We start from the raw sequence: 27,570 nt of genomic DNA, 5'->3' as shown, positions 1-27,570 counted from the left end.
TATATATATATATATATATATATATATTTGACAGTTCAGTCAGACATATTGGGATCGGGACAGCGAAAAGGCCAGATCAGTTAGACCTGAGATTGTGGTGTCTTTACTGCAGTGGGCTGATCATGAGCTGCGTCCATGAGGCTACAAGAGTAGAATCAGAAGAAAAAAACACAAGGAGACGGACAAACTGAGGGAGGATGCAATGAGAACAAAGAGGGAAGCAGACAAAAACAGACACAAAGAGAGAAGAGACAGCTGGGCAAAAGAGGCACATGTTAGCCACAAAGGCATCTGAGAGAAGCAGACATGTATGTAGACTGAGCGTGTGTGGGAGGCAACCACTTGTCTGAGCAGCACATGTTGTAGCCACTCCCTTTATGTGCATGCACTGACCGAAACAGCTGATAGGCCTCATTATGGATTTTAATTTGTCTTAAACGGTATACATCGAGCAACGACGCACAGTCAATACGACGCTTGAGACGAAAAGGTCAAAACGGCACACTGAGTTTCACGTCTCGTCTTTCGCAGCCAAAATGTCGGACAAGCCAGACATGACCGAGATTGCTCGCTTCGACAAGACAAAGCTGAAGAAGACGGAGACAAAAGAGAAGAACCCTCTTCCCACCAAAGAGAGTGAGTGCACGAGTCCTTCATCCTCTGCGGCAATTTTTTTTTTTCGCCCCCTCCCTCCCCCACATCCTCTGCCAGAATCTCCCATTATCACCTTCACACATACTCAGCAAAGAGAGCAGCGAAACAAACGGCTGCAGTATCAGCAGACCCAAAAAAAAAAAAAAAAAAAGCTGCACCCACTCACAAGTTCACTGCAATGCAAGTCTAAACCAGCAGCATCTTTTTTTGTCTTCTCTTCTTTTGCAGCCATTGAGCAGGAGAGGAAAGGCGACGCCACACCTTGACTTGAGCACATGAAGAAAAGGAGCTGAGATGCCACAGAAAAAAAAAGCACTTTCTTTTGATTATCCCAGTATATCCCAGTATTTGAAATCACCTACATTGTCTTCAGAAAAAGGGCGCTCTCTGAGCTCCCTGGGCTGCTAACAGGATATTTTGGCATCCTAACATGTGGGGCTCTCTTACAATTCACACACACACACACATACAAAAAAAAACGTCAGCCTGGGTGCCTGTCTTGTGCTGTTAGCCTGTAGCTAACATGTCTCCAGTATTGCCAAACTAGGGTGGGGGTGAAGTGATGTAGCACAGGGAGAGAGGCAGGCATTCAGGCTGGAAAGTTGCATTGGGGTTGGGGGTTTGTCTGTGGACACAGGGGCAACTGAAGTCAACTCATGTGGGCTTTTTTCTTAACAAACTTTTTACTTTTCTTTATGTAATAAACATGAAGACATGGACGCGGTGTGTTTTGTGCTTTTTTCCATCCCTAATTTGTGTCAGTGTGCAGGTTGTTGGTCTGTGTTTAGACTGTACGATTGTGATGAATCACAATTGATTTTACAATCTATCAAATATCAGTTCTGCCAGATAAATGTGTTCCTCCCTGGTGGAAAATCTGACTTGTACATTTAAAGAAGCAACAATATTTTTGTTTATATTTCAGAATTAAGTCTTATCCCATCAACCAAATTAAAATTTTGTCAAGTATCGAGTTAGTAATGACAATAAGCCCTATTCCCTAGTGATTTCTTTCAGTAACAGAAACACAAAACATAAAAAAAGCAAAGATGCTAATGCTAATTGTATACTGCTGTCACATTGGAAAAGGAGAAAATTTTCTAAATAAAAAAAAAAACAAAAGTCTGATGCACTATTCAAGTAAGAGTCAAACATTTATCACAAGTTCACTGTTCTCTCAGGAGTTTAGAGAATTATAGTTTTTTTTTTATTCTTATGCCGATAAGGGTTTGGGGGAGTTTGGGTGTGAACTCCAAGTACCTCAAAGTTTCTAACCTTTCAGACATATCGGTTTTTCACCTATACTTATTTTGTGGGTCCAGGATTTAACACAATTTAAACTTTAGTTTATGCATCTCCCTAATGTTATCTGATCAGAAGGTTTAATCTCAACCCAAAAGCAGCTCTTCTGGCTGGAGAAGTTCCTTCCAGTTGGAGGTTCTTGCTCAAGGCTTAGTACCTCGGATGTTTATTGCACAGTACTACTGACAGTGAATTAATGTTGGATTACTTAAAGGAAAACTGTTCTTAATGGGTACATTTGTGAAAAATATTATTATTTATTTAAGTGATGCTTTGACACATTTTGACAGGCATTCAGACAAAATTCTGAGCATTACATGGACACAACGAGCATTTAATCGCTGGAGATACAGAACAACGCTGAGATAAGAGGTTGAGGAGACTAACTTAAAAGGTTCCGCAAAATGTTTTTGTAATACTTTAAAAAGTAGTTGTCGTGTATGAGAAATCTGATTGGGTCAGTTTGTGAATGTTACACAAGAAGCTTGGACAAAACGCTCAACATGACGTTACCGTAAAGATCCCTCTGCCATAAACTATGAGAGTTTAATTTGAAAAAAAAAATTATGATTTAATTAGATTTTTTTTTTTTTATGCAAATATTTAATTTCCTAAATGCTTCATATTTCACATGAAGGTATATAAATCAAGTGAATAATATTAATTATGACCTAAAAAACTATTGAAAAACTGAAGAAATACGATAGTTTTAAACTAATTTATAGCTGGATTGGCCAAATTTCAATTCACTTTGACTTTTTTAAACTCTCTGGGTTAATATTATGGAAGTTACGGTGAGCAGCATTACTGCATTTCAGGTCGAAGATCTCTGAAATGAACTGGGATTAGTGTATCATTCAAAATCTCATGAGTCACGATCTCTTTAAAATATCGTATTAAATCTCTTTTGGTGTTTGTCTTACTGAATTAAGAAAGAGCTTTCTCAAACACCTAACCAGATCCACTGGTTATGTTTACAGATGTGCAAGTTCTCCTTCCACATACTACTTCAACACTTCATACATGCAGGGAAAACATCAAGCTTTTATATCAGATTGCTTTTATATTTTTTTTCTCAGTTGAGCCTAAGCTGACTACAACCTACAAAGGAGGAGAAGGCATGAGTGGTTTCTAAACATAAAGGTGCAATGACAAATTGTTTCCAGTAACAATGGTTTTTAAAAATGCTCCTGAGTCAGTGCAGAGAGGTGTTTGCAGATTTAAAAGTGGAACTCTCTAACTGCTCAAAAGGTTCAACTTTTCAAGTGTTTATTAAGAATGTACACTGACGTAAAAAATCTCACTTAAATTCAAGTCTGTTCTACTTAAATAGCACTGCATTACAAACGTCAGCGAGGTCCAGGACAAACTAAAGTATTTTTTCCAAGTCGAGGAAGTCAGTTTTCTAACCAAGTTACAAACATTCTCATGACATGTCTTCTGAAATATGAATATCTCAGCGTTGTTCTGTATCTCCAGTGATTAAATGCTCGTTGTGTCCATGTAATGCTCAGTATTTTGACTGAATGCCTGTCAAAATGTGTCAAAGCATCACTTAAATAAATAAGTTACTCAGAATTGGAACTAAGGAAAAATGTAATCATTAGATGAACAATTATTGATGTTCTTTTAGATGACCAAAAATATTACCACTAGTGGCCAATAATAATAATAATAATAATAATAATAATAATAATAATAATAATAATAATCCCATAGAAAGCAATGAGGATGAGAACAGCGAACTGAAAAGCCTTGATCGACACATAAACCAGACGATAAGAAGCATCGGGATTACACTGATTGGAGTCGATCAGGGTTGATAAAATCACCAGTGAATCTATAAACCAATAATCCAAACATTGTCTGATGATGAGCCGCAAACAGCCTACTGCAGAATTCAATTATAGTAAATCTAGCCCATTACATGTGGGGTCATTTATTATTTAATGTTATGCCATGACCAGCCGCCACCCCCACATCTCCAGGATGGCGTCTCCGCTCCTGCCACCTAAACTCGCCCCGTCAGAGCTGTCACCTCCTGGGCCTTTATTGCTCCAGTCCTCTCACCTCGCTCTCCAACGCATTCGCTGCCCCGAATGGTCTAACGTGTGCGAGATGTGTTAAAAATATATCACAACTTTAACGTGTATTCAAGAAACAATGGCGTACCTTTAAAAACCCATAATAGCCCTACTGCATTAATTAAGTTATGCATGTTGATGTTAACATTGTCGTGGTTGATCTCCTCGAGAACAACCCGAGAAAAGGCTAAAAACTGGTTTAAAAAAAAAAAAATTGACCGCCACTTAATTTGTCTGTTGATAGTTTCGATGTTTCTGAGCCACTCAGCACTCATGCAGACAGATTTCCAGTCGGGAAAAAAACAAAAGCAAACAAAAAAGAAACAAAACAACTATTGTCTGCTTGTCATTATTGACTAATTGAAACTTTTAAACGTTCTTGGTTAAGCGCAAATCACCGATGGCTCTTGGTTTCAGCCTTCCGTGAAAATGAATGTGGGTGATATGTAATTAGAAAGGATTATCTTCGCCCTCGGCCGGCCCAGCCGCCTCCCCCATTGTCCAGCGCGATGAGTGGATTGTTGTTTTAATGGATTTTGAGTGTTTTAGAAGAGATTTAATGGGATAAGTGTGACGTTAATCACTGGCATTAAGTAAAAGTTTGTGGAATGGCACAAACTGTCGGGATGAGCGCTGAAGAGGAGAATGATCGTGCGTAATTAAGACAATTAGACGTAGGACTAAGTGGATTATCTATTCATATTGATAATGCTAATTTGTTATTGGTACATTTTATTTTGTTTAAAAAAAATGAAAGAAAGAAAGAAAGAAAAGGTCGAATTAAATCGCGTCCAGTAAAATAACCACACTGGAGCATTTTAACGTTTAAAACAAATGTTTACGCTCCTGTAAATTCCAGACTTTTTTCACACCGAGTTGTTTCCTAGGGGAACATCTATTATCACCACCATGTCAATTTCGCCAAAGTGTCAGGCGGTATTTACATGACTACATGGCGTCCAGTCTGAAAAGCTTTACGGCCGTGTCCGCCCATGGGACACCGGTCCCATTTCCCAAACATTTCATGAACACAGCAAGCCTCGGTACTGTCCCTCAGTAATATGAACAGATATAATTATTATAGGCAGTTTCTTTTTCTTTTTTTTTTCTTTTTTTTAAGGGAGGTAGGGGGGATGATGCTCAACATGGTACGTTTTTTATTCATTTATTTATTTAATGTTATGCTATGTTATACTAGAATTCTGCAGGGCCCTGAAATGACATTGTCATGCTTGCATTCATAGTTGTATTTAGCGATTCATGAGAACTTGTGCTCTGATTTAATTACATCCATACGCTTGCATTCGTGGGAAAAGCATATAAGGATCGGAGCCTGGGAGCGACAGGTGAATGAGGGGCTGTTTAACAGTCTGCGCAACTTCTTTGAAGTGCCGCTCATGCGCCGACCGGCTCCTGTTTGCCAATGGGACGCGGCAATTCAGCTCGTCATTGACGCATTTTCACAGCGAGACGTTACCTGCGGGACAAATCTTTCAATCAGCCGCGTAGGAGCGTATAAGTATAGTCAGAGCAGGGGAGCAGCACCATTCGCTGTCTTATTTCCTCCCGGTACACACATTTGGAACACAAGCCAATGATCTGCCATGGCGCAACTGGATGTCCTCTCAGCCATGGCCTTGTCCACGCTCTGTCTCTGTCAGCTTGCTTCCACTTGGTAAGTCCATTACTTTTGGTGGAGTTCATTTTTAACATTATGTTCTACTGGCTTTTGGAATCTCATGCATAAATGTATGTATTTGTTTTCTCCCCACAGGACAGTGAATAATTTTCTCATGACTGGTCCAAAGGTAATTACACAGCTGACTCTTGTACAAAATACTGTAATTCTGTTTTGGGAATATTTAACTTTTTTTTGTGATTGAAAAAAAAGCATTTCTCTCTCTCTCTCTCTCTCTCTCTCTCTCAAGGCGTTTCTTACCTACGCCAGCAGTGTGCAAATGGGCGCACAGAGAGGAATACGAGAGTGCAAACACCAATTCGCTTGGGAGAAGTGGAACTGTCCAGAAAGCACGCTTAAGCTATCCACACTTAACAGCCTCCGAATTGGTAAGTCTCATAATATCCACCCGCCCTTATAACTAATTAAAATGTATATATATCGGAATGAAATCATCTATATTTGGATTTGGTGGGTGTGCGTTCACACCATCTTGTGCGTAATGGTCACGTACTTTGAGCTCTTACGCATTTATGATACCAAATTACGTATCCAAGTAAAATCTCATAACTGATCTTTGTCCATCACATATTGCAGCCACAAAAGAGACGTCGTTTGTGCACGCCATCAGCGCTGCTGGAGTGATGTACACGCTCACCAAGAACTGTAGTTTGGGGGACTTTGAGAGCTGCGGCTGCGATGACTCAAGGATTGGTCAGACAGGTCCGAAAAATTTAGTAGTATCTATTTATCATCAAACAAAAGTAATTAAAAAAAATGCACTCGACATGGTATAATAATCTGTTTGTTTATGTTTGTGGTATTAGGAGGCAGAGGATGGATTTGGGGAGGTTGCAGTGACAACATAGCGTTCGGAGAAAAGATCTCCCGACAGTTTGTGGATGCCCTGGAAGATGGGCATGATGCACGCGCAGCAGTCAACCTCCATAACAACGAGGCGGGAAGACTGGTAAGATTTGCTGAGATAGTTTGGAATTTGGGCTTTGGCACAAACAAAAACTCAACATTGTGCGTAATCCACGCCACTACTCGGTTTCTGTTGACAGGCGGTCAAAGCAACCATGAGGAGAGCCTGCAAATGTCATGGGGTGTCTGGAAGTTGCAGCATCCAAACCTGCTGGATGCAGCTGGCCGACTTCAGGGAGGTGGGGAACTACCTGAGGATGAAGCACCGGCACGCGAGGAAGCTGCAGATGGACAAGAAGCCAATGAGAGCGGGCAACAGCGCGGACAGCAGGAGAGCCGTAGCGCACGCCTTCAGGAGCATCTCCAAAGCGGAGCTCGTGTATCTGGAGGACTCCCCAAATTACTGTATCAAGAACCTGAGCCTGGGACTGCAAGGCACAGAGGGGCGGGAGTGCCTGAAGGGCGTCAGGAACGCGTCCCCGTGGGAGAGGAGGAGCTGCCGCCGGCTGTGCTACGAATGCGGCCTCGGAGTGGTGAAGAGACGCACTGAGGTGGTCAGCAGCTGCAACTGCAAATTTCACTGGTGCTGCACCGTCAAGTGTGAAAGATGCACGCAGGTTGTCACTAAATATTACTGCGCGGGTAAAGACGACGCAAGAAAACAGCACAATAAAACCAAGCGCAAACCCGTGACGCGCCGACAGTGACTGCCATTTACCCATGAACATGCGATTACTTAAGCATTATGGATTTCTCAGCAACTTTTTGCATAATGGATACACTATTTGGACTCGGAACTGAGATATAAGGAGACGCCCGTTATTGCACTTTCTCCATTTTTTGATTGAGATTTATAACATTTTATTAAAAACCAGGCTCTGCAAAGACTCTGCAAAGTCTCCCAAATTCACGTAGAATTTGGGAGCCTGCGTTTGGTTTTTAAGTTTTTGTAAATTATACATTTTTGTATAATAAATATTTTCTGCAACAGGCAAGACTCAGTCACTTCTGTCAGATGTTACATTTTGATTCCACCGTTTGTATATTGGTGTCCTGGTGTCCTGCAGCTTCGGGCAGGAGTGGGTCACCCTTTTGAAGTGCGCATATAGGCGTTTCCTGATCCAGACACCCAATCAGCTTCCCCGGGCCCAGAGGAACAAAAGAAGAAGTCTTCCTTGTGTTCCTTGATGGAATAAAGTGAAATTTTGCGGCACGCGGATCCAAATGTCAAAGATCTCTTATAGGATTGTGCTGCAAATGACAAAATGGCTCATTTAATTTTTTGGATTCTGTTTCTCCATCTAAAAATGGACGTGGGTCACGCCTGGTAAGACACCATAATGTGTGATTCTTATTTGGAAAAGGGATAACGGGGAAAAGGGGAGGCAAAGTAATTTATTTATTTTCTCTCTCAGGGTGGCCAGTAACTTCCTAATGACAGGACCGAAGGTAAACAAAAATGTGCAGCTTTAATTATTTTTATTTCAGGAGCACTTTATGAACAAAACCGTCTCTTTGACAGGCCTACCTCACCTATGCAAAAAGCGTGCAGGTGGGCACGCAGAATGGAATCGAGGAGTGCAAACACCAGTTTGCGTGGGACAGATGGAACTGCCCTGACAGCGAAACCCATCCCAGAGGTCTGAGAAGAGGTAGGGTGTAGTTATTTCCCAGATGCTTTTCAAAATTCTTCAAGATAAAGGATGCAAAAGTGCAACCATGCAGTGCCTGTTCCCATCGTACAATTTCTGGCTCATTTCGACATGCATTTTAAGGAAGAGTTGCTGGTATTGTAACGATGTCTATTTATTTAGCAACCAGAGAAACATCTTTCGTGCATGCCATCAGTGCTGCTGGAGTCATGTACACTCTGACCAGGAACTGCAGCCTGGGAGACCTTGAAAACTGTGGCTGCGATGTCTCCAATAATGGGAAAACTGGTGAGGTCCACGAAATGTGATCTAAAATAGCGGTAAAAATCAGTGCTTTGAATTTTAACTTGATTTCTCTGCATGCAGGTGGCCGGGGTTGGTTATGGGGTGGCTGCAGTGACAACTTGGATTTTGGTGAAAAGATTTCCAAACAGTATGTGGACGCACAGGAGACAGGCCAGGACTCAAGAGCCGCAGTAAATTTGCACAACAACGCGGCAGGACGGCAAGTACGTCCTGCTTAAGCGAATATTTCCAATTTAAGGTAGATGCGCCGATCAACTCTATTTTCCCACAGGCCGTGAAGGCAACGACGAAACGCATCTGCAGGTGCCACGGCATGTCAGAGAGCTGCAGCCTGCAAACGTGCTGGACGCAGTTGTCAGATTTTAGAGAAATCGGTAATTACTTGAAGATCAAGTACAGCCAGGCGCAAAAGCTGGACACAGACAAGAGGCGCGTGAGAGCCGGAAACAGCGCCGACAGCCGGGGAGCCATCGTGGACGCGTTTGGCGGTGTGGCCCAGACGGAGCTCATCTACCTGGAAGACTCGCCCGACTACTGTAGGAGGAACGCCAGTGTGGGGCTGCACGGCACGGAGGGGAGGGAGTGTCTGCAACACGGAGCCGGGCTCACCCAGTGGGAGCGCCGGAGCTGCCGCCGGCTGTGCCACGAATGCGGCCTGAGAGTGGAGGAGAGGCGCACGGAGGTGGTGAGCAGCTGCAACTGCAAGTTCCACTGGTGCTGCAAGGTGAACTGCGAGGACTGCTCTCAGGTCATAGTCAAGCATGTGTGTGCAAAGAGGGAAGCCGGGGACGGCTATGCTGTCTGGCGGAGATACCGTGGACCCAAATGAAAAATATGAGTTTGTAAATATTTGTATTATTTTTGTCTTTATGGCTGCACTTTCTATTAATCATCAATGTCAGTGTTTCCTTTGCGCATATATTTATGTCTTTCCTCTTTCTTTAATAAAAAAATCTCTTAAAAAGTCCAGTTGCTTTCATAAATAAATACGTCGCTTAATACATTCCCTCGCTACTGCGTCGAACTAACGCATTACAATAAGAATGGACTGAATCCACTTAAGGAGAGGATTACACAGATCAACACGCAGCAGATCAACACCTAGCCAAGGTGTTGATCCAGCGCTGATCCACTGTCACTCTGATGTCAATGTGTATTGATTACATTCAAAGACAAATTAGGGAATGCTTTCCAGCAAGAGGTAGAAGGAATCTGGCCTTATAATCCCTGTCAGAACTGGCTGCTTTGAGGGATATCCCACAGGCAACACCGAATGTAGTCTGTCACATACATGGTGGGTTAAACAAAATGTTTTAACACAGGCTGCATTAGTTGGTGTTCCTTTATTGCATTGTAGATCGCTTCAACTAAGTAACACTTGCTTTCTAATAATAAAAAAAAGAATTTCAAATATTTCTAATGTTTTAATTTGAAGATAATTAGGTCTGAGGGGGTTGTTTTCTCTGCCCACAGGCCTGAATGAGTCTTTCATTTGTTTCCTCTTCTTGACCCCCTGGAACTCTAAAAATCTTCATCTCAGCAGGGTGTGTCATAAATCTGCCAGGTTCTTATACAAAGGAGAGATGGCAAGGATATTGCAGTCTTCAGGGCATTAGAGGGCTGTGGAAGTTTACCAGAAATTAGGCTGGTTAAAGGGCTTCTATACTCTTTACAGGCTAAAATCTAAATAGACTGTAGGTACAGATGGGAGGTTTCAATGTTAATAAAGTAATACAAAATAAGAAAGCAAAGAAACTGTTTTCATTTAATCAAAATGTGCTCAAACAGCCTTGTCACAATCTGTATCTTAATCAACATCAAACTCTTGGATGTGCCATATATTTTCCATGCTGCCCTGTTGAGTAATAAAGAAGATCCAAATCAGTTCTGCTAAACCCAGCACTCCACTGAGTATTTTATGGCTCTGACAAAAAACAAAAAAAAAAAAAGATTCCAATGAATCTTTTTATTTTCACAAAAAGTTTAATTTCTGCAGAGTTGACCAATGACTCGCCATTGCAAGGCCACTTCTCAAGCAATTTGGATTTTCTAAATTATTTTCATGAACACTTTACTTTAAGTGGGGCCTTGTTTTACTTTTTATTTTCTGTATTCCCTGCCTCATCCACAGCTCCCAGGTTTTGTGGGGGTGCATGTTTCCTAATCTGGACAAAAGAGGAAAACAGGGAGGGAAGTTGCAGGGGATCTCCCACTGGGACCCCCCTGGGCTACTCATGTATTCATCCAGGCTAGCCTGGGGGTCTGTGACAATCTAAGAGTGATTGATCACCCCTTCTTCCATCTGCCCTCCCCTGTCACCTGGGTGTGAGATACCAGGGGGGCTGATGCAGGGCGGAGTTGCTGCTGCGAGACAACTAAGGTTGAACACAATGTGTTACAATTTAGAAATAAAAGACCTAATTGACTATTTAAACTTGAAGGTTTTGTAAGTCTCTGTGTAAGGCTAAAATGTATTTAGATCTTTACCAGGTCAAAGAATAGATATAAAGCCTGAAACTGACAACATATGTCATATTAAACCCCTTATTTAACACAGGCATGCCTACTGCAAGTTTAAAAGTAAATTTAATGCATGGAAAATGAGTTACATGAATTTGACGCAATGCCATGAAAGAAGGTGAACAATGATCTTAGGAAAAGACATTTATTGTATTTTGCATGTCAAGTTTGCACATGGGTATTCCAGACAACTTGCAGTTAATCCTTCCTTATAAACAAGTATTTGTGAAAAACTAATTAAAAGCACGCTGAACAGGCTTTGAGCACGCTCCTAACACATATACCCTTTTAACAGTTCTGAAGCAGAACAGAACATGCTTGTCCACCCCATGTGAGCAAGCATGTCCAGTTCTGCTTCAGATTGTAACATTTATAGGTTACGCATTCCAGCTCTTCGCATCTACAGACTGAACTTTTGTCCGTTCATCTTTGCAAAATAGTTCAAACTCGGTTAGATTGGACGTAGGGCATCTGCAAACATCAGTGTTCGAACACCGCCACAAATATCCAACTGAATTTAGGTCTAGATCTTATCTGGGTAATCCTAACAACACATAAATCTGCCTTAATCGTCCTTCCATTCCATTGTGGTTCTGGTTGTATATTTAGAGTTGTTGTCTTACTGGGGGGAAAAAAACCTCTAAGTGTTCCCCAAAGACGTCGCCGTATTTAACTTTATTCTTCCTCCTATCAACTGTTTAGCTACCTTGGCCTGTTTGAGACAGCATGATGCTGCCACCACCATGTTGCATTGTGTTAATTTTCCTACAGAGAGCACTTTGTATATAGGCAAAAAAGTTCGAACATGAAGAGCCCTTGCAATGTGCCATACTCTTTCATAGTCCAGGTTATGGACAGAACCGTGCTCTGTGAGATGTTCACATCTTCTGATGTTATAAAACCTTATCCCTGCTTTTAACGTCTCTGCGTTTCCTGACCTTTCTGGTGGCGTTTCTTGGTGTTTGTGATGCTGTTTGTTCACAAATGTTCTCTATAGCACTTCTGAGGCATTTACTTGAACAGCTGGATTTAACCTGAGATGAAATTATAAAGAAGTGCACTCTGTTTACAAATGTAGTTACTTCTGATGGTAACTGGTTACATTGAATGTTTGTGGGTTTCAAAATAAAGGTGACAAAGTAAGGTAAAGGTGATTCATAGAACTACTCAGTGACAGGATGTCATTATACGTCGTAAGGTGTTGTAGGGTTGCATCGACAAAAAAGTAAGACATGGTAAAGATTTCATGAGCATGTTTTCAGACATAGAACCCTAGAATAGAAAGAATGTATGCTACTTTAAGTGGTGCCTTGTTTGCTTCTTAATTACTGTATTATAAAAAGTCATAAATACATTTTATGACTGACTCCATAAAAAGTATTAAAAGATGTATATTTCAATATAAAATGCCTACAGCTGAAAATCGTCCATGTTGAGATATTCTATTTGAGCAAAATAACAGATTTGCAGTAAAGGTTATTACCATTAAAATTAAGCTCAAAAATTTACTTTGCTCTGGTAATATAAAATGACAGGATGCTATTTTTTAATGTCTGAGCAAAGTGTGCAGGAAACGCACTATCCTACACAAAATGTGGGAAAGTGTTTAGTTCTTTCACAGCAAGGAAACATTTGCTCTGTGTTTCCTGTGACCACACAGAGCAAAGTATGTAAGAAACACACTCTGCTCTGTGTAGGAAAAGCATAATCAAAGAGCTTGAACATTCACAATTTATTTAAACCTGACCAGTTCTATACCTGTTTAAGAAATGTGTAGATTAAATGTCTGTTGTTAAAGTGCTTACAGAACTTGCAAACTTATTACAGTGTATACTAGCATGCAAGAGGAAATCAGCAGGCTTTGTGCTTAGAGGCATTACACTTTGCAGTGACTAACTGCTCTAAAGATAGCCCTTTATGACCACTGAAACATTCTTTAATTAGACCAGAGGTAAGAAGAGGATGTCAAAAGTCTCCTTGGCAGAGGAGGTACTTCTAAAGTCTTAGACTTTATGGTTAGGTCTTTTGTAATTTGGAGACAACCCAGCAAGCTTCATTTGTTGTTAATCTGGTATTTAGTAAAGATGAGTTTAACCGACGGTCCCATTAAAGAAGACGTGATGGCGTGGGAGCCAAAAAAGTTAGCAGACTACATGAGACAGGTGAGTTGATTCATGCGAAAGAAAGTTATGCTCCAGTGTTTTACGATAATTTTACAGTCTATTACTTGAAGTAGGTGAAGTGAATTTAGCATATCAGCTAGAATGTCACAGTGTGTTGAATTTTTCAGAGGTTTTAAACACCACAATAAATGATCTCTGCAAAGTTTCAAATAAGCTACATATGATATTGGTGTTTATTTAGAAGCCAAAATGGGTGTTTATGAAAGATACAGCAAATTTTAAAGGCTTGTGGACTATCTCTAGCAGAAATAATCTGCTAGAGATAGTCTTACGTGTTGCAACCTTTTCCTCATTTAGATTGTTCCACCCCAATGATAAATGCTTATTTTGATTCACTACAACTGGCCTGCGACATTTGAGACTCTGTAACTTTCTTAAACATGGGATGGTGTGAACTCAGCAAATAGTAACAGCAAACAGAGAAGACAAGCAACTACATGGGCTTGGGGACATTTTTCTAGCATCAAGTTTAATCCCCTTTTGCCCTTAAAACCACCCTTATTCTTGATGGCGCAGATTGAGGAAGATGTCAGAAACATTCCTTCACAGTTTTTGGTTTGCTTGAAGTCAAATCATCATGACCTGATTAGTTGGCTATACATCCACGTTGTAAATCTGCAAATCCCAAAAAAAGATGGTCATAAAGGGATGGTCTTGGTCACCAACAATATTCAGGTGGGATGTGACAAACAATGCTCAGTGGTTACAACTGCACCCAAAGTATGTCAAGAAACAATTTTCATCTCTATTATACTACCACCATAACCCTAAACTATTGATATAAGGCAGGATGGTTCTGCTACTTGTGACATCTAGAAACTTGACACATCAAACCCAGGAGTGTTTTTCTAAACTGTTATAATCCAATCTTAGTGAGTTTAAGCAAAATGTGTCCTCAGTTTGTTTTTCTTTGGTGTGGTATCTGTCGTGCTCTTCTGCTCCTATAGCGAATGTCCTTCAAGGATTGATGTGCAGCGAGTTATTTGACAAAATGTTACCTTTCTGTCATCTATGTCCAAGGTCATTTAAAGTTACTTTTACCCCCTATTTTGATGCTTGGTTTTAAGTTCAGGAAATCGTCTTTACCAAACTCTAGATGCAAGCAACGAGTTGCTGCTATGTGATTGGCTAATTTTCTGTGTGTTTTAACAACCAACATGTTTTGCAGTTGAATATCTTCTTTTTTCCTTTTACTTTAAAACGATGCATTTGATGTTATTTTGGAAATGACTTTAGCAGTAACGTGGGCAGAAACAGTTGTGCGTTCAGCGAGTCTTCGCTCCATGGCATCAAGACACGGCTGAGCATGACTGGCTTGGCAAATGCTACACCACTGCTTTAATAAAAGTGCTCATACTTCATGATGTTCAATTTGACTGAATGCTGTAATGGTTTCGATTCTTTTATAGGGTGCAACGACAGATCGTACTGTGTCGTTTGTTGTTTTTAACGTTGCATTTATGCGATTCTAAGATATTAAAGACAGTACCTTTCCTGGAAATGATGGCAAACCTGAGAATGCAAAGAGCAGAAGTTGTTTCGTCATTGCATTGAATTGATCCTAATTGCAGTTCATTAACAAAAGAATGCTCCAAACAAGAAAGGCAGCTTTATTTTCAGTCCAAAATGAGCATAGAACTGTATGTTAAAACCTTTACTTCGTGCTTCATAAAACATATGTTTTTGTTTTCTCAGCTCAAGTTATTCGGCTGTGACAATGTAGTGTTGAAGAGGGGCATAACTGGAGCACAATTTCTGGTGAGTTACTTTTCAGCTCTCGCGGTCTTCAACATTCTGAGTATTTATCTTGATGAGTAACAGACTTTCTTATTTCCAAAACATGCAACTCATTTAGCATATGATCCAGCGTGATCTTCAAGTGTTTCCAATCACCTACGTCCCGTGAGTTTGGCATAAATGTTATTTAACTAGAATCAGAGCAGGTCGTAGTGCAACAAGTTTAAACTGTTGATATTATACTGATTGTTTGGCTCCCACGGTTTGCAGAATACTTGCAAAAATTCAAAGAGATGTCAATAAGCAAGAAAAGAGGAAGAGTTTTGGTTCCAAGTAAGTAAAGAGATGTTATTTATGTAATCTGAAATTGAAACTAACCACAAAAAAGGAGAACTCACCTTCATTTAATGTGCAGATCTAAGAAAAGAAATCATCTTACAGAAGGTAAAAACCCATCCCTTAAACTTTGCAAATAAAATTAATCAACCATATTTTTTGCAATTTGATAGCAATCTAATTAATTTTCATTTCTATACAGTGCAAGGTGAAAAAGTCTGGGATGAGCATGTAAGTGAAACAATATGTAGTTCTGTTTTGTTTGTTTTAGTTACAAAAAAAAACAAATATTACATTTAAGCAATAAAATTTTCAGTGACACTTTATTTGACGGAGTGTGCATAAGACCGACATGACACTGTCATGAAGATGAAGGAGTCTTTACAAATGTCTATGACTGTTGTCACGAAGTGTCATTCGGTAAATGACACTTTTAATGTAAAGTTGCTTTAAAAGATGCATTGAAAGTCCATTAAAAGTCCCAACGTTGCATTATTTTGTAAATAATGACACTTTAATGCAAAGTTAGCACTTTTAATGGACTTTCAATGCAACTTTTAAAGCAACTTTGCATTAAATGTGTCATTATTTACCGAATGACACTTCATGACAACATTCATAAAGAGTCCTTCATGTTCATGACACTGTCACGTTTATGACAGTATCATGTCAGTCTTATGCACACCCCGTCATAGAAAGTGTTACCAAATTTCCCATGTGACACAAAGAGGTGTAATATAATTATTATGATCAAACTTTACACGCATATTAGCTAAGTCAGATCTCTTTCCTCTGACTAGGACAGTGAAAGTGACTATGAGGAGTTTAACGAAGAAGCAGCAGATGGAAACTACATTGTTCCTCTTACTGAGCCACTCACAGCAGATAATCTGCATAAAGCCAAAGCAAGAGAAGATCACAGGCTTCATCCAGTCTTTTCACTGCCTGACCCCCAGAGGGTGTCTAAAGTTCACAGTCTTCCCACAGGTAATGAAAAGCTTCCATGAGGAGAAATGTGTCGAAAGCACAGAAACTTTGACTGTGTTTACTTCAGAACCAATTAATGTTTGCTATTCCTCATTTCAGCTCACTCATCTAATTTTCAACGGGCCGCAAATAAGAAGCCAGAAAAACCTCCGGTTCCCCAGAGAGCCTTTACACGCTTAGGTATATACAGTTCATAAAAGGAAGTTTACATGTTGCTAAAGCATTTCTTTAAATTTCACATTACCTATAATTACCCAGCAGAGGGCAGTGTTGCTTTGGATACCGGCACACTTACCAGAAGGCGCCCGCTACCAACAGTCCCGCAGCGACATGTGTCTAACAGGTAAAATAACAATAAAATAAAAACAATAAAATAAAAAAAAAGAATTATTGGGGTTTAAAGTTATTTATCTGTCCTCATCTTTTTTTTCCTCTTCATTTGTTTTTACTTCTTCTTTTTCAGGGCAAATAATATAACTCCCCATGTTCCTGTACCAACATCACACGTTCTGTCAAACCAACCAACAAGAACAACAGGACATGTCAATAAGCAACAAGTACAGGTAAAATGGTAGGGATTTATATTGAAGTTAGTTACACAAAAAAGTGCATTTTCAGAGTCAAAACAGCAGATGGCGATGTTGTACAATACAACAGCAAAAACCTTTTCCGAGTCTGATACAGAACTTAAAAACACTTTTGTTTTAACAAATCAGGTTACTTTTAGTATACATGGTACATATTCTGTCTCTACAACTGTGAAAATATCAAGCAGAAATGTAAAAAATATGTTTGTGTTTTACTGTGGCTTTTCTCTCGCTGTGAATCCAGGGTTTGGATCCCAGCTGGTACAAGGGAAGGATAACTCGAAACCAGGCTGAAGTTTCTCTCTGGGAGGTGAACAAGGTTCGATGCTGCATCATTTTCTCTGTTGATAAAATATTTAGACACACAGAGAGATGCACACATTTCAGCGAGACATTTAAAAAAAAACCCCCAAAAACAGCAATTCTCATGTGTGGTTTCATCTCTCGAAGGATGGAGCATTCTTAGTGAGGGACAGCTCACACGGCTCAACACAACATCCCTACACTCTGATGCTGCTAAATCAAGGCAAGATTTTCAACATTAAGATCCAGAGACAAAATGATTTCTATTTCCTCGGAAATGGCACAAACAACACTAAGGTGAGCTAAAATGCACTGCAAACCTAAAAAAAAAAAAAAAATGCTCTCTTTTATTTAACTGAAAAGTTCACATATTGCGGCACACCTCAGGGAATGTGTGATGCCGACTTGTGCTGCGCTGCGTCATTAGGTCCCCGTCATTTTCAGTGTGTGCTGTTGTGCTTTAGAGCTTCCTCAGGGTGAAGGAGATGATTATCCATCACATGAGCACCCCGCTGCTGCTCAAAGATGCCACAGACCAGTGCTCTGAGGAGCAGCCGCAGTGCTGTCTGCTGCACCCTGCGGGACTCTGACCACGCCAACAGCAGGCTTAACGTGAGTGCTCGCATATGTTTCTGTCTTCCATGCATGCAAATTTTTTGCATACATGTGTGTTGCTTTTCTTAGATGTTTTAATAAGCTCTGAAATAAATGTCACAATATTCAAAATCCCAAAAGGTCATTGTTATGTAATTATCATATTTACTGCTTTAACTCTTTCTCTTAAAAAACAGAAATGAGAACCCTTTATTTGGCTTAGGTGTTGGATATCTTTTCTTTTTTTTTAATTATGCACTTTTTTCCACACAGATTACCTCTGCTCCTCACGCCTCAGGTTAGGCTCAAAGTCTGGTCTGCTGCTGCTGCTTCACCGCTTCTGGGATTTTTTTTTTTTCTTGGAGAAATACCGCTTTGTCAGGGTGGCTAACAGAGATGAGCAGATCGCACTGTTTCAGATGGGTTCGCACTGCAGAGAAACCCAGTATCATTTGTCACTGTAGCCTCGGGTCAATGGCAACTGTTATTGCAGCTAAAGCAATCCACGTAGGGAAAAATGTAATTGTATACACAGTGTATCTTTTTATTCCCTCCTTCAATTACAAACTGCATCAGTCTGTCATGACTCAGATTTGCTGGACTTCATTTGCTCGCTGACATCTTGATGATCGCTTGTTGTTACTTCCTTGTCAGCGTGACTTATAGTGGATGATGCTTTTGTACACAAAAAGATGAGTACAAACAAATGAGCTCGCACAGAAAAAGCAACACATGCTCATATAATCATGTCTAAGAAGGTCTAGGGAATTTCAGATTTGACTTGACACAAAAAAATGTTTTGAAAGTATAGTGTCATGCTAAGCCATTCACTCGCCTTGAACTTTTATTTATGTTTTGTCGCAGTCTAATCACTAGCTAACGAACTTTATGTGATAGACCAACACAAAGTAGCACATCTATATTCTGGTAAATAAAATTTAGCACAGCTAAAATCAGCAGAGTTACACAACTCAAGTGGGAAAATCTGCTAACAGATTTCACAATTGTTTGCCTTGCGATAATCCAAAAAAAAAGTTTTATTTAAGCGTGGGAATAAGAAAGTCGTTGCTGAAAGAAAGATGTAAGACTTAAGAGTTGGACACAAGCCATGCAGAGCACACAACAAAACATGTGAAAGATGCCGTTCTGGTTGGATGAACCTTTTGGCCTATATGCAAAACATTGTGTGTCAAAAACTGCACAGTGCACATTCATTTCCCACTAGGAAACATGGTAGTGGCAGCAAGGATAGGGAAACTGATCCAACTTGATGGAAAGATGGATGGAGCTTAATAAAACAGGCAGTTATGGAAGAAACCATATTAGAGACTGCAAAACAATTTGGTTTACTTTCCAAGAGGACAATGGCTCAAATAATAAAGCCAGAGGGTCCAGATCAAAGCATTTCCATCTGTTAGAACGTCTTAGTTGAGATCCAGACCTGAAACTAGATAAAAAAATATGTGGGAAAGCCTAAAAACTGCTGCTAACAGGTGCTCTCCATCCAATACAAAGAAGAAGAATTAGAAATGTCAGCCTCGGTATGTGCAACGCCGGTAAAAACACTCACTGAAAACTTGCAGCTGTGATTTCAGCAGGATGGAATTCTACAAAGTATTCACCCGGGGAGACTGAATACAAATGCACAGCACTGTTCTTAATCATATAAAAATAAATGCAAAAGTTTTAATGTGATGTAAGGTGACAAAATGTATAAAAGCTCAAGAGTTAGTAGAACTTCTGCAGGGCACTATAATCACAAATTTAGTCTTCCTTCATATGACAAAATAATAACAAGTTTTAGAAAATCCAAAACAATTATTTGTCATAAAGAGACAAAACCACACACACTATCACAACGAAGTCCAAGTCCAAGCATCCAGCAAATTTAGTTAGAAAATCCCACTTTGAGTCTGAAAGGAGCAGATGGCTATAAGTGAGCGAGATAAAAAAGAGCATGCTGCTCTGACTGCCAACTTAACCACAACCATCGCCTGAGGCAGATTTTAAGTTGCAACGACGTCAGAGCGACTGACAAGGAAGCCATCTGCGTGAAAATCCTTCAGTTACCCCTATCTACACATCAGCAACTCATGATCTGACAGACAGCGCTGTCAAATTAATGCCAATTTGGACTGCTGACATCTGAATCTATAGGAAAATATAAAAACTGCTGTAATATTCCAAGTGTATCACGTCTCAGAAATGGAAAAGCAGATGTCTTTAGACTTTTTGTGGGAAATGTAAACTGAGGGGATAAAAAGTTAAAACATACATGCCAATTGATCCATGTTGTTGGACAGCGAGTCTAAGCCTCTCAGGATGTTTTCCAGAGCAGTGCCGATAGGGGTAGTAACTTGTTCTTCTTCTTTCTCTGCGTTTTCCATCTGAAAAATGCTACAAGAGAACATTTGATGCAAACTATGTGCACACACCAGTCTGGCATAAGAGAATAACCACTGTCAATGTTAAAAGTAATGTTACTGTGCTGTGATTGTTGTATATAAAAATAAAAATTTAATTCAAGTCAGTGATTAAAAAATGACACATCACCTTGTTAAATATATTAGCTTCTTTATTTAAAGTATTCATCCAAACAGAATAGAACAGTTTAAAACTTGAGAAACTCATGTAAATAAGTCATAGCTACTCCACTTTGACATGGGAGCAATAAATCAGAGTGTAATTTAATAGACTTAATCTACAGTTTGACTTTGTGATGAGTCAGCTTTCTCAGCACCAGCTTCCATCTGCGGCTGCGGTACAGCCTCCCCAAAGACAGCCGCCCTGCATCTGCTGTACGCCTCCTGCAGCTCCCGCATACACGCTTCCCCCTCGAAACCGGTCCGCAGCGTCACCATGTCATAAGCCATCCAGGTCAGCTGCACTGCGGGTGGACATAGATGTATAAACACACGCTGTTAAATTAATGGAACTTTTTTTTTCTCCCCCATTATGGCGCAATTAGCTGTAACAATATGAGTGGCTCGCAATGCGATTAAATATAACGGCTACACACCTGATATGTCCTCAACATCCTCAATCACTCTCTCCAACTCCTTATTCAGTTTATACATGTCGGTGTTGCTCCGTGAAGGCACCGTAGGACATGATGAATCCTCCATCTATATTATGTACGGGTAGCACTGATTTAAAGACATGGCTTATGTCGTTTCTTTTAAATAAACCACACAAAGACGTCACAGCAAAGTTATAGTCATTAATGTCATTAATGAGTTGTGCTTTTTATATTGCGCTCCTAGAGAAAACCGTTAAGACTGTTGGGTTAGCAAGACCTTTTATGTTAGCACGGCAGCAGCTGCAGGTAAAACGGGGTAATTTAACGTCATGACAAAACACGATAATTACTTACTGAAGCTTATTTTTGGAGTTGTTCCATTACTTAAATTTTAATACTGTTTATTAGTTTAACCAGAGTTTAAAACTCACCGTCGAAAACCGGTTCGGAGCTCAAAAAGAAAGTTCTCGGCTAATTTATAACGTGCGCGCGAACTTCCAGCTTCTTTTTTTTTTTTGTCTGCCTATCACATTGCCTGCCTTAAAAAGCAAGCTATTAAATGCTAAAATATGTTGATAAAACGTCAATTAAAGTCCCGCTTTAGAAATTCTGAAATTTGTATTTTCACATTAATTCATGTATAAAGCAAGTGTTTGTTACTTCTTACCTCTTGGGAAAAGGAAAATCACATTACAAACATAATAAACAATTTACTTTTTCATGCTTTTCTCATTTTGATGAAAAATTGAGTTGGGGTCCCACACAAAATTTGATTTAGGGAGCTTCCAACTAGCACAAAGCCTTCAGCTTAACTGATAGCTGCCTTCCCTGTTTCTTTTTTTATTTTGCATTATATGTCTATGTTAACCATGAGACTGTGCATGTTTTGTAAATCTGATCATTTAGATTGTGCTGAGAAAAAAATCATAAACATAAAAGTACAAAAACATGGGAATATATTTGTATGGAAAAAAACAATAAAAAAACAGAAGTTTTATTCTAAACACTTTTTAATTTTTTTAAATAAACTGATGTTTTCAGCTTGTACATTTCTAAGTGTTTTGTAGCCAATTGTGCACACAAAAGAAAAAAATGAAATCTGAAATGAGTTTATGCCATGCCATCAAATTGAGTGGAAAATTATTTAAGTGAGAGTGAACAAAACCCCCTCAGGGAACTGAATTAGCTGACAACAGAAAAAAAAGAAGAGAGAAACCCATAGGCTTCTCACCTTAGAAAAAGCACCAATCAAGATACACTGGGGCGGGCCAAATGAGAAGATATATACTTGTGACAGGTGACACCTTGACATAGAGCAAGGACAAGCAGACAAGGAAGGATTGGAGAAGAACAGTCCTCAACTTTAAAACTAAGAAAAACCTATTTTGATGACCAGTCAATATTTCACTGAGTACTGAAAAAGAAAGACTTTCAGGAACTGGCACAACTGTCAGTAATTTTAGCCGAAGAGGAAGGACAACAACAAACAGACAGATCAGAAGAGGGTAAGAGGTGGAAAGAAACTTGATGATGTCTTCATTTGAGACCCAGAACCAGTCACCTCCTCGTTGTGGTCCACAGTTTCCAAGTTTAGGCCAGGAACCGCCAGAGCTCAGCATGTACGGTGAATGCTACTACCCTCCTCCGTCCCTGCCGAGTCCTCAGCGGACAGCTCCTTCTTCCTATGAACTGAGCGACTACACCACCTCATCTCCAAACCCGTACCTTTGGTTCAACAGCTCCGGGATCAACTCCTCTTCGTACCTGTCCAGCAATGGTCCACCCGGGAATCCAGGCCCACCGTTTGTACCTCAGCACTACGGCATGCAAAGACCCTACCTGGGACCAGCTGGACCTGGCGGTCCAGGGGGGGAACTAAGCTGGTTCTCACTTCCCTCACAAGAAGATCTGATGAAGCTGGTCAGGCCACCTTATTCCTACTCTGCTCTGATTGCAATGGCTATCCATGGAGCACCAGACAAGAGACTGACACTGAGTCAGATTTACCAATATGTTGCTGATAACTTTCCTTTTTATAACAAGAGTAAAGCTGGCTGGCAGAATTCCATCAGACACAACCTGTCACTCAATGACTGCTTCAAAAAAGTGCCAAGAGACGAAGACGATCCAGGTAACACACTCAGATCAAATTGTGTCTTTATCGTTGTACTCGGATAGTTTTTGACTGAGTCATGCATTTTGTTGTTTGATCTTAAATTTAAACTGCATCTTGTCCAATAGGTAAAGGCAACTACTGGACACTTGACCCGAACTGTGAGAAGATGTTTGACAATGGAAACTTTCGCCGTAAAAGGAAGAGAAAGTCTGACTCCCTCAACAGTGGTGACGGCGCTTCAGGGGCTCCAGAGTCAGGAGACAGTGAACGGGGAAGCCCCAAACACCCTGCCCTTGCCATGTCCCCGACACCGGACAGAATCCCCTCCCCTTCACTGTCGGGTCCCACGCCGTGTCTGAGTAGCTTCTTGTCCGAAATGTCTACAGTTTCTACTGGAGCAGCAAACGAGGTTGGGGGAGATGGGTTGGCCAGGCCGCTGCAGATTAACCTCCCCCTAGATGGACCGCACAGACCCACCCAGCCAGGAAACTTTAGCAACTATTCCCCCAACTCAGGTGTCTCAGAGTGGGTACCACAGGTACCAGCTCCCTCTGTGCTCACATCCTCACCGTCCCACTCTTCTTTAGGTTACTCTAGCCCCATTCTGAGCCAGTACACTGGGTCCAGTGGGCATTTCTATCCTTCTCTGAGCTCCACTGGAATCATTTATCATCGAGACGGCACAGAGGTTTAAGGAGACGTAAGGGGTGGGAATGATGTCTTAGGAAAAACTGTTAGAAGGATCTTTCAAATGTCTGGTATTCGTTTTGGCAAAACATAGTGTCTTTTTGCTGACATAGACAGGTGAAAGTGCTATAACACATGAGCGTACTAAACGGTGCTCGATTCCCACAAAAAAAGCTGATTCAGGTGTAGTGGCCTTACATTGTCCAACTGTAAAAAAAGGGGCTTGCCTTGCTATCAGATCCTGTCAGCTTTTATTTCAGATATATCTCTGCGAGAGCTGCGTAAACTTTAGCTGACGAAGCTCTAATCTGCTGACACCATGCCGTTCAGCGCTGACAGACAGCTTATTAAGAGGGGTAGTTGAATTACAGTGATGTCAAGATTGTGTTGTTCCTGTGCAAAAATAATAAACAAGTAGTAGTGAGACTGTCATTGTTTTTAGTACTGCAACAATTGGATTCATTTACAGTCTGGGAGTGTAATATAATGGTGGTAGTTGTACTGTGTAAATATGTTCACTTGTTCAAGTTTGTTACACCTAATTGTTGGTTTGTTTGTAAAAGTTTTGTTAAACAGAAGGAGTTAATAAGGTGTGGCTTCATGCTGTATATTGTGTTTTTACCATTAATAAAATCTTTTTGATATACATCTTTCTTCTCATAATTTTTTAAAATAGGCCGTACCGGGATTAAGCATTTATGAAGTAATAAATATATCTATTTATCTATTAATCTATCATCTAACATCAGACCCATACATCTATTTAGACATCTACAAAAAGGCTATAAAAAGAGAAAGTGAGACCATAAACACTGACAAAACAACAAAAAAACTGCCCCGTCAGTGAAAGCAATGACCAGTAGTGTGGAACCAACTTGTCAGTGTAACCTGATCTTTGTTGATGGATAGTTAACTGATTCTCCTAAACGGTGAAAAGCTACATTCCCATGCTTTTTTCCCTCCTCAGCACGACACAGTAAAATCTGTGGGTGTCCCACACACAGATACTGCTGACTGAATGAAAACTTTGAAATGGAGATAAGCAGTAAAACCGATGTTTGAAATTAAGGAGATTAAACAAAATACATAAAGAAAAGAAAAATAGCAAATGTGTTAATAAAATGATCTTATCTAAGTTTTATACATATACAATAGTAAATTTTATTACTGTATATACACAATATATAGAACATTCTGAATAAGATCATTATGACCATTTGCCCTCCTGTCCTCTGTGTGTACATGTCAGTGACAAGGACAGACAACTTATTTACCAGGTGTTTTAACACTGATTTAAACCGCAAAGTTCAGACACCAACTTTAAATTTTCCTGTATTATGCAATACCCTCTTTATTATCTTGATATACTTCAATTTTGTTTATTTATGTTGTTTCCAGGCACTTTGCAAAAAATAAAAATAAAAAATCCAATTTATATACAGGAATATGCTGTCAATTAAATCCAACGACATAGGCAGCTATATAGTCAGTTACATCCATTACATTTCATCCTGTCTTTTGAACAATATTGCCAAGTTCAGTTTATTATTCAAAGTGGTAAAAAAAAGTTTTCTAAACTCAGCCAAGTGCAAAAATCCCCTGACCTTGCAGCAAACCATCTAAAAGTGAAGAAAACAGCAACAGATGACAGTCAATTGCATTGAGTCATTAATGGTACAGCAATGCTGAGCTTTCATAGGCCAGATCTACACAGGTATGGAAAAAAATGGCCTCAACTTTCTATTCTATTCTATTCTATTCTATTGTTCCCTGAATCTTTGAGTGCATAAAAAATAATTGGAAAATAATTTATTGAAAACAGTCATACACTGTAATTTGTTTTCTACCTTAACATGTGGTTAACAGCGGCTGGCTGCTGCTTTCTCACATCATTCTGATGGAAGCAGCAAGGAGGTACTTAGTTTTCTCTCATAGTTTTACTATTTTCACTTCAGATTTGTTTGATAAATAAGGACAGCGTGGAATCTGTTTCATATGCTAATATGTCAAACCCAAGGCTTGAAAGACAGTGTTCTTTCTTACCATGACTGCATTTGTCTGTGATAAACGTAATTGTAAAGAATTATAAGAAGAAAGGCAGAGTGCCTTCATTATTAATTAGGCCTATTTATGAATTCTGAAAACTTTGACTAAGCCTCCAATCTGAGTGACATCCTACGGCTCCTTTATAGTCTTCAGAATCATACAATATAATTCATCCAAATAAAATATCTAAAAAAAAAAAAAAACTTAATTATGATGTTTAAAATTAAGTCCTGAATAGCACCGTCTGTCACCTCCAGCTGTAATAGCAATTACACTGAGCTGAAGATGAGGAAAAAATAAAATCAGATAATCTTATCTGGTTTTATTTTGGTCAGAGACTCGTCTCTATGTGTGCTGCATAAATAAGAAGAAAAGTCCTTTTACTGATGTCTCCCTTAGGCCTTTATTTACCCTGAAACACAGGCAGCAAGACCGACATTTACATTAAACACAAGAAAGGAAGAGACAACGAAAGAAAGACAGAGCAGAAGAAGGAAAGAAAGATAGAGAGAAGGAAAAAAGAAGAGAAGAAAGAAAGAAAAAAGAGAAAAAAATAGTCTTTCAGGTGAATCAAGTGGAATTTACCATCTTGGCACTAATGGAAAATGTCTCAGGGGAAGGAGGTCAGCCTGTTAAAATTTGCATAACTGATTTCAAAACAATAACAAGAAAAGGAGACAAGGTCTCTCTTGCATGGATCACAGATTCCTGCTTTCTCAATGGTGTTGGGTTTTTGCCCATATCAGATTTAACTGTGTGAAATGTCATGAGTCAAACTGTGCCATGAAAAAAAAAGAAAACAACAAGAAAACCATCTAAAATCAATCAATTTCTCGACAACACCCACATTTCAAGCAAAAACAGAAGTTGCCTTCAAACAGATAATAAAATCCGTATGAAATTTGAAAACATGAATTCATGTAGCTCAGTCTGATGAGTCAAGCCGTTTTTTACTGGATGTACCACTAATAAAAGTGTGGGACTTAAAACAAAAAGCTTGTACCAGCAGCCTGAGAGCATTTTTTTTTTTTTGGCTTTATCCAAGTTTTAGCAAAATGGAAATATTTGGCATATGATTCTGTATGTTATTTTTCCCTTTGCAACCAGATTTACATTCTGTTAAGAGAAAGGAGGAGAAAGTCTCTTTTTTTCAGCGTTTTTAACTAAATGTTGTCTGTAGGGCCGGTGGGGGTTGTGGTAAGACTTGTCCTGGGTTTGCAGTTGTTTTTACAGAGTAATAACCGAAGATAGGTGGTGTACCCCCCCAGTTACGCCCTAGGGACCAACAGGTATAAAGGCTAATAGATAGTTGGAGGGGTGGGGGTCTTTGTTTAAGGATCATTTTTCTCTCAAGTCGAAACTTATAAGGGAGCCAGTATAGTTGGGCAAGGAAAATAGAAAGTTGCTGTTTTGAGTTGTTTATGTCCAAATGATAGAAATGAGGGATATAAGAAACATCTGAATGTTGAAATCCCGTCATCAAATGTAAGAAACATAAAAAATAAAAATAAAAAATCTTAAAATAAATATGTATTTTATTGGAGTAGTTTTTAAGGAAATATTGAAAGACTAAAAACTTTGAAAACTTGAGTCATACATTTTAGATCCTGCTGAAAGATCTAATGATGCCCCAATGAGTTTGACTGAAAATGTCCTGATATCTCAAGGGGTGACTTTCTTTTCTTTTCTTTTCTTTTCTTTTCTCTTCTTTCCTTTTCTTATATTTTCTTTTCTCCACCTTTATTTGAATGGGGTGGGTTTATGAGGGGTTTTTTTTTCTCAAATTAGATCTGCAAGTTAGCTCTGTAAGGGGGGTTTAGTCAAAAGCTGATATAATGCAGATCTGACCCCT

The 27,570-nt window shown here is 39.6% G+C and overlaps 6 protein-coding genes and 2 long non-coding RNA genes across 9 annotated transcripts in view; 6 read left to right on the top strand and 2 right to left on the bottom strand.

Annotated features, from left to right (window-relative positions):
• The window catches only part of tmsb2 (thymosin beta 2), a 2,041-nt gene extending 668 nt beyond the window's left edge, over positions 1 to 1,373 (top strand). The window contains exons 2-3 of the mRNA XM_007543824.2: positions 532 to 636; positions 883 to 1,373. Of these exons, the coding sequence (XP_007543886.1) occupies positions 537 to 636; positions 883 to 920 (138 nt within the window). The 5' untranslated portion in view covers positions 532 to 536 and the 3' untranslated portion in view covers positions 921 to 1,373. The remainder of the gene's footprint in view (positions 1 to 531; positions 637 to 882) is intronic.
• Positions 1,374 to 5,622: 4,249 nt separating this feature from the next.
• On the top strand, positions 5,623 to 7,637 carry LOC103132077 (protein Wnt-8a-like). Its single transcript, XM_007543826.2, has 6 exons — positions 5,623 to 5,715; positions 5,815 to 5,848; positions 5,969 to 6,107; positions 6,316 to 6,441; positions 6,546 to 6,688; positions 6,786 to 7,637. The coding sequence occupies exons 1-6, from the start codon at positions 5,645 to 5,647 to the stop codon at positions 7,350 to 7,352; spliced, it is 1,080 nt and encodes a 359-aa protein (XP_007543888.2). The 5' UTR covers positions 5,623 to 5,644; the 3' UTR covers positions 7,353 to 7,637.
• A 76-nt stretch (positions 7,638 to 7,713) lies between these two features.
• On the top strand, positions 7,714 to 9,638 carry LOC103132073 (protein Wnt-8a-like). Its single transcript, XM_007543823.2, has 6 exons — positions 7,714 to 7,972; positions 8,061 to 8,094; positions 8,168 to 8,297; positions 8,460 to 8,585; positions 8,664 to 8,806; positions 8,875 to 9,638. Exons 1-6 carry the CDS (start codon positions 7,911 to 7,913, stop codon positions 9,430 to 9,432), a joined length of 1,053 nt encoding a protein of 350 aa, XP_007543885.1. The 5' UTR covers positions 7,714 to 7,910; the 3' UTR covers positions 9,433 to 9,638.
• Positions 9,639 to 12,848: 3,210 nt separating this feature from the next.
• LOC107832917 (lymphocyte cytosolic protein 2-like) lies at positions 12,849 to 16,942 on the top strand. The gene is made up of 10 exons (XM_016667133.1): positions 12,849 to 13,285; positions 15,002 to 15,064; positions 15,162 to 15,208; positions 15,314 to 15,376; positions 15,459 to 15,487; positions 15,582 to 15,610; positions 16,180 to 16,366; positions 16,466 to 16,546; positions 16,625 to 16,709; positions 16,830 to 16,942. The coding sequence occupies exons 1-10, from the start codon at positions 13,136 to 13,138 to the stop codon at positions 16,939 to 16,941; spliced, it is 846 nt and encodes a 281-aa protein (XP_016522619.1). The 5' UTR covers positions 12,849 to 13,135; the 3' UTR covers position 16,942.
• LOC107835009 (uncharacterized) lies at positions 16,931 to 21,410 on the bottom strand. The gene is made up of 4 exons (XR_001660837.1): positions 21,301 to 21,410; positions 20,126 to 20,247; positions 18,129 to 18,280; positions 16,931 to 17,294 (listed from the first exon to the last, which is right to left on the bottom strand). It is a non-coding gene; the product is annotated as an uncharacterized LOC107835009 (long non-coding RNA).
• Positions 17,312 to 18,215, top strand: LOC103132076 (uncharacterized). Its single transcript, XR_001660838.1, has 3 exons — positions 17,312 to 17,553; positions 17,721 to 17,868; positions 18,124 to 18,215. It is a non-coding gene; the product is annotated as an uncharacterized LOC103132076 (long non-coding RNA).
• Positions 20,513 to 21,168, bottom strand: syce3 (synaptonemal complex central element protein 3). Its single transcript, XM_016667134.1, has 2 exons — positions 20,870 to 21,168; positions 20,513 to 20,737 (listed from the first exon to the last, which is right to left on the bottom strand). The coding sequence occupies exons 1-2, from the start codon at positions 20,973 to 20,975 to the stop codon at positions 20,547 to 20,549; spliced, it is 297 nt and encodes a 98-aa protein (XP_016522620.1). The 5' UTR covers positions 20,976 to 21,168; the 3' UTR covers positions 20,513 to 20,546.
• Positions 21,411 to 22,166: 756 nt separating the features above from the next.
• foxi3b (forkhead box I3b) lies at positions 22,167 to 24,320 on the top strand. Of its 2 annotated transcripts, XM_007543821.2 has the most exons (3): positions 22,167 to 22,374; positions 22,451 to 23,000; positions 23,111 to 24,320. In XM_007543821.2, exons 2-3 carry the CDS (start codon positions 22,487 to 22,489, stop codon positions 23,677 to 23,679), a joined length of 1,083 nt encoding a protein of 360 aa, XP_007543883.1. In that variant the 5' UTR covers positions 22,167 to 22,374; positions 22,451 to 22,486; the 3' UTR covers positions 23,680 to 24,320. The 2 variants fall into 2 exon arrangements, with proteins under 2 accessions (XP_007543883.1, XP_007543882.1); XM_007543820.2 differs by having other exon boundaries at positions 22,167 to 23,000.
• Positions 24,321 to 27,570: the final 3,250 nt, after the last annotated feature.

The sequence above is a fragment of the Poecilia formosa genome, unplaced genomic scaffold (assembly GCF_000485575.1).
Source record: "Poecilia formosa unplaced genomic scaffold, Poecilia_formosa-5.1.2 Scaffold915, whole genome shotgun sequence".
NCBI lineage: Eukaryota > Metazoa > Chordata > Actinopteri > Cyprinodontiformes > Poeciliidae > Poecilia > Poecilia formosa.
This window is presented reverse-complemented; position numbering and strand designations above follow the sequence as displayed.